At 49.0% G+C, this 8,256-nt stretch overlaps 1 protein-coding gene across 1 annotated transcript in view; it reads left to right on the forward strand.

Annotated features, from left to right (window-relative positions):
* Window positions 1–5: 5 nt before the first annotated feature.
* Window positions 6–8,256, forward strand: part of RASL12 (RAS like family 12) — a gene marked incomplete at its 5' end in the record, with an annotated part of 14,703 nt that continues 6,452 nt past the window's right edge. The window contains 2 exons of the mRNA XM_006770830.2: window positions 6–48; window positions 2,418–2,474. Of these exons, the coding sequence (XP_006770893.1) occupies window positions 6–48; window positions 2,418–2,474 (100 nt within the window). The remainder of the gene's footprint in view (window positions 49–2,417; window positions 2,475–8,256) is intronic.

Here is an 8,256-nt window from a genome sequence, read left to right on the forward strand (position 1 = left end):
CCTCGAGGTCCCTGGCCATCCTGGGGCGCCGCGGAGCGGGCAAGTCCGGTGAGTGGGGCAGGTGCCAGGGAGGGATGGGGGTGAGGTGGGGACCGGGGAGCAGATGAAGGGATCCGGGCGCTGTGGGCTTGGGGGCTGCCTGCACCCAGTGAGTTGGGCAAGACACTGATTCTCTTCTTTGCCTGGGTTTCTCTGTATTCCCTGGGTATGACTCTGTTGCTTGGCACTCTCTCTGCTTCGCTCTCAGCTCCTCCATCGCTCATCTGTCTTCTGTTCCTTGCCTGGCTCTCCCTCTGTGTCTCCCTATTGTGCTTCTGTGCTTCATGTCTGTACCCCAGCTTTCTCTCCCTTCTGTCCATCTGTGTCTCCCAGACCTCTGCTGGTCTCCCCCTAACCCCCATCACCTCTCCCTGGGGCCAGCAGTCAGCTGTGGTGCATGACACCAAAGGACCTATTGGGCACTATTTCCGCTCCCCCCTTCCCCCCAAGGTCCCTGTGAGCTTAGTCACAGCCTTGCTACTCCCTGGTTTAGGCTGGAGGTGCAGGAGCCACTGGCCCTTGAAGGGAGTTGGTAGAAGTCACTGGCTAGTGGGACTTCCCAGGCCTGCTCCCCACTCCCTTCCTCCGTTCCCTGGGATTTGGGGGTAAAGTGTGCATTCTTATCAAACATATTTGTTTCAAGCCAGATCCCTCTCTTGACTTTCTGGCAACAAACTGGACTGTGGTCCCAGGGCTAGGACCATCCTTGACAAACCAAGATCTTGGTTTCCGTTGAAATCATGTCTATCAACACTGAGCTCCATCTTCATTCCTGGCAGCTCTCGCCCACCTGGATCCAAGGGAGCGGGGGAGTCACCATAGACAGAGACCCAGGAAAAGGGTCCAGCCCTCCCTGGCCACTTACAGTCCAAGGCAGCTGCAGGGGGGAAGGGAGAAGGGGCTCCTCGCTGGCTGTTTTGCAGTTACAGCCTTTAGTGAACGGCCAGCATGGGCTCAGTTCACTGTTGCTTCCTTCCCCGGGGTGTTTTTAGGGCTCACTGGGGGCTTCCTCTCTACGTTTAAAGCCAGCCCTCTGGCTCAGAGAGGGATGCTTCTGAATCACGTTTTCCAACAGAAAAGATTTGCCTTCTCCCCTTTGAAAATAAAATTGTTATCCGGAGCTGTGTCACTGGTACAGTTTAGCCAGTGGCTACGATAATAAAGGAATCTAAATTTAAAAATATGTATTCCCTGGGTATTACTTTGCAAACTGACATGATAGGAATCCTGGGAAAGAATTTTCAGGATTTTCTTTAAAATATCTCATTACTGCCCTAACTGGTTTGGCTCAGTGGATAGAGCCAAGGCCTGCGGACTCAAGGGTCCTGGGTTCAATTCCGGTCAAGGGCACGTACCTTGGTTGCAGGCACATGCCCAGTGGGGAGTGTGCAGGAGGCAGCTGATCGATGTTTCTCTTTCTCTCTCATCGATGTTTCTAACTCCCTATCCCTCTCCCTTCCTCTCTGTAAAAAATCAATAAAGTGTATTTAAAAAAATAAAATATCTCATTACTTTTTAAGAGTTCAGTAAAATAGTTGGCTGGCCCTTGGCTTTCTGTGGTTAAATTCTGAACAAAATCAGAATTCTGTTAATGCATTGCACCTGGGGGTAACTTCATTCTAGAGTTTTACATTCTGCCAGGCACCAAGATGAGTCTGGAGGCCCTAGAGCCAAGGCTGGAGATGTGAATGGCTGAGGACTAAAGCGTGTTTACTTAGGACGCAGATCTTGCCTGGACGTCCCTGCAAATCCCAGGCCCTCAAGGGGTCATATTGCCCCAGGGATCACCCACTGATCAACTTGGCTCTTACTCTTTTTGGCTTGTAGCCAAAATTGGAATAAATGCCGCACGTTTCAGAATCTCTGGGGCTTGTCCAGGGTGGGAGATATCTCCTTTCAGTTGGGGTTGCATGGGTCCTGACTCCTTAGTTTGGATCTTCACAGACACCCCTTAGACTTGTCTCTTATTGCTTTTCCTCCCACCAAGATAAAAAATCCCAGGGACACAGTTCCCCATATTTCTGGTTTCTTCTGAGCCTCGCAAACCAACTCCTCAGCTTCCAGCCACATTCCCCCAGAGACTCAGGCTTGGTGTCAGCCAGGGGTCACAGAGGCTAGATAAGGCCTTCCTAAAATGAAAGGGGCTGCCTCCAGGGCCAGCAGCCAGACCCAGCAGGGGAGACGAGCCAACTTCTTTCTCTCTTTTCCTTCCCTCCCTCCCTCCCTCCCTTCCTTCCTTCCTTCCTTCCTTCCTTCCTTCCTTCCTTCCTTTTTTAAAAATATCTTTTTATTGACCTCAGAGAGGAAGGGAGAGAGAGAAACATCAATGATGACAGAGAATCATTGATTGTGAGCCCATGTCTTTCTGTTTCTTGCAGCCCTGACCGTGAAGTTTCTGACCAGAAGGTTTATCAGTGAATATGACCCCAACTTGGGTAAGGAACTCCTTCCTATTCCTCCTGCTGTGCCCCACTTGGCTCTGCCCTCTCCCATGACACCTGCCCGGTGGTGGGCCCAGGTGTGAGCAGGACCAAAGATCTGGAGGCAAAGGGGAGGAGCCACCAGGATGATTGAGCCCACGTCAGGCAAATGTTTTAAGTGCTAGAAATACACCCTCCACAGCCCACCCAGACAACGTGGGGGTTGGCCAAATTCAGAGAGCTGTGTGTTTTGCCCTAAAAAAATGAGGTACGATGAGACTTAAAAAAATAAAATAAAACATAGCAGAACATCCACATCCATTAATGTTGTTCTTCAAGATGGTCACTCAATGCACTTTTCCAGAAAGGCTGGACAAGACATTTGAGAAATTTTCCAGTGGAATTGGCTTCTGAACCAGCTTTTGAACCATACAAATAACTAGTCTTGTTTTATTGACATCTCATGGTATATTGGAAAAAGGGATGCTCTGGTGTCAGTCAGAACTGAGTTTGAATCCTGACTCTGCCACATATTGGCTGTGCAACCTTAAGGCAGTCACCCAACCTCTCTGAGTATCTGTTTCCTTATTTGTAAAACGGGCATAAAAACACATTTCAGAGAATTACTGTGACAATGAAAGAGGTAACACATGAAAGAGCTAGCCTAGTACTTGACCCACAGTAGACATTCAATACATATTCACTTCCTTCTCCTTCCTGCTCCAATGGATTCCTATCTATGATGGCTGAGATTCCCTCAAGTTAATCAGATCAGTGTTTCTAAAAATTACTTTTAGCAGCAGGACCTTTATCTCAAATGACCACTTACATGGAACCCCGATATCTAAAACAAATAAAAGCAGAATTTTATTAGTATAAATGTAACCTATTTATAACATCTGTTATTGTAAACTGTGCACTAAGAAAAATGAGTTGTCTGGATCTCTTTGCCTTTTGAAAACAAAGGTTGCAGTCTTGGATATTTTCCCCATTCATAACAACGGAATAAAGCATGTGTGGTACCCCCAGGAGCCCTGAGAAAACCCAGGGCTTTGGAGCGCAGGTTGAAAAGCTGCACAATACAGCACTTCCTGCAGCAGGCATCTGATGGGATGCCCCGTGACACCTGAAGGAACGAACTGCTTAGACCATTGGTGCCCACCAGCCCCCCAGCTCAGGCAGGAATGTTGAATCCCAGTGTCAGAGCGAGAAAGGACCTGAGGGCTATTTAGGCCAATAGTTTTTAGAATGATTTCCTTGAGTAGCAGACTTCTGACCAGGAGGTTTATCAGTGAATATGCCAACTTGGGTAAGGAACCACTTGGGTGAAGAGAACTTAAACAGAACCCCAGAGTGTTGAACAGAGAAATCGAAAGGGCTCCCCTGCTTAAGTCAGGAGTGCCAGGCCAGTGACTGGGGTTTGCTCCTCAAAGCTTGGCTTGACCACCAGTCTTTGACAGCCGCTCCATGCTACATGGAGGAAATAGCCCAGGGAGCTGAGGCTTCTGGGCCAAGGTCACACAGCAGATCTGAGGAGAGCCCTTTGTTTTTTGTGGGTTTTTTTTAAACACCACAAATTTATTTTCCCATGGTTCTGGAGGCTAGAAGCCCAAGTTCAAGGTGTCAGCAGGGCTGGTTTCTTCTAAGGCCTCCTTGCCTTTTCCCTGTGTCTTCACATCATCTCTGTGTGTGTCTCTGTTCAAATTTTGAGGAGAGCCCTTTGATTAGCAGAGGTGAATGCCGATGGGAGTGGGACACAGGATGCCATTGTGTGCTGGTCGGGGGAAGTGATGGGAGAAACCAGAACATGAAATCAGATGGAGTGGGGGGAACTGGAGAGGGGAGGCGAGGGGAGAAGGGGGGAAGGAAAGGCATACAAGCGGGAGTGTCTGCAAAGGGACAACAGGGATTCTAAAGGATGGTGCCTCAAAAGACAGTCTGCCTAGCTCAAGGCTGCATGCATATGCTAACAATTATTCGCTACCTACCTGAAATTCACATTTACCTGAGCATCCTGTATTTTACCTGGTGACCGCCTCCAGTCTATACCCTTTGTGCAGGGTCCCTCCGAGGAGCCTATTCTCCTGGTGTTGTGAGCTTCCTGGTTGAGTAATTTTGGAGTTCTGACCTGGTAGTGGAATGCATGGTCAGACTGTGTGGGGGCAGCAGCCCCGGAATGCTTAGTCATCCCACCCTGAGCGCCTATGAGCTGGAGAGATGACCAGATGCTCTCCCCTCAGCCATTCCGGGAGGCCAGTGCCACTCCTGGAGGTTCTGTTTCACTGTCTAAACATTTCAGCCACGCTCCCATGGCTGGTTCCAGTAACAATGGGGACCCCGGGACCCCACAGCCTTTCCTTCTATGGAGAAAGGTCTGCACATCCAAGGGCAGAGTTAGCCATGAGGAGATGGAGAACCACTCTTTACCCTTTTCAAAGATCTTCCGAGAGCTTGAGCTCCCCTGGAGCCTCTGGAGGGTGGGAACCTGTATTTGTCCCCATGTCCATTATGGGGCACAGTACTGGGTACAACACAGGTGCTTCTAGACATGAAATTGAATTTTGATTTTAGGATTGTCCTTTAAAGAACAGTGTCTATTATTAACCCCATTTTACAGATAAAGAAACTGAGGAAGTGATTTGCCTAAGATCATGGAGAACCTCAGGTTCAAAGCAAGATAAGACACCTAACCAGTTGCTTTCCACTAAGGGCAGCCTTCCTCTGTAGAGGGCCTGGGGGCGGAGGTCTGCATAGCACTGAGTTCTCTGAGCCTTGGTTTCCCCATCTGGGAAGAGGTGACTAACAGACTGTTCTGTCTGTGTAAAAGCTGTGCCTTGTTAGGCATTGTGACTGGTAGAGCCAGTAGGAGCTGAGAGATTCCGTGCCTGTGAAAGGGCTTGGCCTGTGCTGAGCGCCGGGAGAACATTCTCTTGCAGAGGGCTGGGGCCATCTCATCTGGCTTGCCCGGGGCAGAGCGATGGCTTCTGTCTTGCCCTCATTCTGCTCCAGCAAGCACATCGTCACCATTTCTGAGGCATCGTCCTATACACACTCACCTGACCCCCTTTGGTGCCTTTAAGAAAATTACTGTAAATGAGAGAAAAATGCTTTGGGAAAAGACTCTTCTCTCAGCGTTCAAGTCCACAGAACGTTATTTAGAACCAGACGTTATGAGGTCCATGTATGTAAAGATACCAGACTGCCCTTGGGACAGAAACTAGGTGATGGGAGGAAAGGACATCGCTGTGACTTGGAAAGGAGCCCCACCCCCCAGAGTGGGAGAAAGTGGGTAAGATGACCCCTGAGCTTCTTCCAGCTCACCAGGCATGTTCCACATCCTCAGCTGGGCTGGGAGCTTCTGCTCTTCCCCTGTACTCTGCCCAGATAGAGCTGGAAGTTGACGGGTCCACTGAGCAAAGGGAGTGAGGGGGTGCCCGTGGGGAGGCAGCCCAGCCTAGAAGACGTGAGTTCAGGTTCCTTCATAGATAGGTGTTGTGGGCTGTGGGTGCATCCTTCCTTCTCTGGGCCTCACCCCCCTGTCATCTCTCTGTAGTGGAGCTGACAGCAACCTTGGGAGGCCGTTGTGCTATAAGGGACTAGGGAGACCAGGCCCAGGGGTGGGCTAATATTTTTCCTTGGACTGGGCAGGAGTCAATGCCTGTTTGGGAACAGGAGCTGTGAAGTACCTAAAAGGGGTGCCTTGGACAACTTGGGTCGGAAAATCTGAACGAGATGTAGGCATCTAGGGGCAGCTCTTGTTGCACCAAATATAGTTAAACATTTGGGGCATATTTTCCATTAGATGTGGTTTGGTGTTTTTTTGTGTGTTGTGTTTTTTCTTTTTCTGTCTTTGAATAAGAGCGGCATGTATCCAAGTCCCCAAAGCAGGCTGGGGACAGGAGCTGTCTGTGAGGCAACCCTATTTTGGTGCTGGCTGCTAGTGGACCTGGCGTGTGTCCAGGCCTGGCTTGGCTGCCAGTGGCCCTCAGAGAGAAGTATTTGACTCGGCCAGGGTTAAGGGGTTTCTCTTCTCACAGTGACTGCTGCCAGGAAGACAGAGAGGACCCCAGTTCTGCCCAGAGGGGTCTTCTCTGAGGTCACTTGGGGCACTGGGGGGACACAAAGGAAAGGTAAGGACCAGGTACACACACACACATGTGGGCCAGTGACATGGAGTTAGGTTGGGGGTAGGGAGAGTGCTGGCCAATATGGCAGCGAGGTCCTCTTTGCATTCTCGGACACTTGCTGCTTTCTCAGGTTTAAGGTGATGAGAACTGAAAAATTAAAAACTTATGAAATCCAAATAAGATTGGTAGTTTAGTTTATAGTGTGCTACCAATGTCAATTTCCTGGTTTGGATCATTGTACTATGATTATGTAAGGTGTTAACAATGGGAGGATGGTTATGTAAGGTGTTAACAATGGGAGGATGCGGCTTGATGCTTGTGCACACGTGGAGACAGGTACACACACGTGTTTACACAGAAACTTCACTTGGCCCAGCTGCGGGGATGGTACACAGGAACTCTCTGTACTGTTGTGTAACTTCTACATGAGTCTAGAATTATTTCAAAATAAAAAGTAAGCCCTGCTGGTGTGGTTCAGTGGTTGAGTGTCAACCCATGAATCAGAGGCCGTGGTTCGATTCCCCGTCAGGGCACATGCCTGGGTTTGGGGCTCAGTCACCAGTAGGGGGCATGCAGGAGGCAGCCAATTGATAATTCTCTCTCTTCATTAATGTTTCTATCTCTCTCTCTCTCTCTTTCGCTTCCTCTCTCTGAAGTCAACAAAAACATTTTTTTAAAGTAAAAATAAGTGAACCTGCCCTGTAAACTTTGGAGCACCATGGTCCCCACTGTCCTTTACCAGTTATTTGTGGAGGGCCAGGGCCCTAACCAGCGACTCATCCAGTCCTCACAGCCCTGTGAGATAGTGCAGGGACAAGCATTTAGCACAGTGCCTGGCACAAAGGAAAAGCTTGAAAACAGTTAGCCAATGTTATTAATCTTACCCCCATTTTAAAATAAGGAAACATTTAAAATGAGGAAACAGCCCTAGCCAGTTTGGCTCCGTGGACAGAAAGCCTGCAGACGGAAGGGTCCTGGGTTTGATTCCTGTCAAGGGCACGTACCCCGATTGCAGGCTCTTCCCTGGCCCGGGTGTGGTCAGGCTCCTGCAGGAGGCACCCAATTGATATGTTTCTCTCACATCAGTGTTTGTCTCTGTCTTTCCCTCTCTCTGGAAAATCAATGGAAAAGTATCCTTGAGTGAGGATTAACAAAATAATAAAATAAATAAAAATAATCTAATAAAAGACAAACATGCAAATTGACCATACCTTTGCTATGCCTTAAGCCACGCCTACCAGCCAATCAGAGCGACTATATGCAAATTAACCCAACCAAGATCGTGGCCGTCAGCCACGGAGCGAGCAGGAGGCTTGGTTGCTCCAGTGATTACCCCAATTGCAGGCTCTTCCCTGGCCCGGGTGTGGTCAGGCTCCTGCAGGAGGCACCCAATTGATATGTTTCTCTCACATCAGTGTTTGTCTCTGTCTTTCCCTCTCTCTGGAAAATCAATGGAAAAGTATCCTTGAGTGAGGATTAACAAAATAATAAAATAAATAAAAATAATCTAATAAAAGACAAACATGCAAATTGACCATCCCTTTGCTATGCCTTAAGCCACGCCTACCAGCCAATCAGAGCGACTATATGCAAATTAACCCAACCAAGATGGCAGCTGGCAGCCATGGAGCTGAAGCAAGCAGGAGGCTTGGTTGCCCTGGCGATGGAGG

Source organism: Myotis davidii, unplaced genomic scaffold, assembly GCF_000327345.1.
Source record: "Myotis davidii unplaced genomic scaffold, ASM32734v1 scaffold461, whole genome shotgun sequence".
Lineage (NCBI taxonomy): Eukaryota > Metazoa > Chordata > Mammalia > Chiroptera > Vespertilionidae > Myotis > Myotis davidii.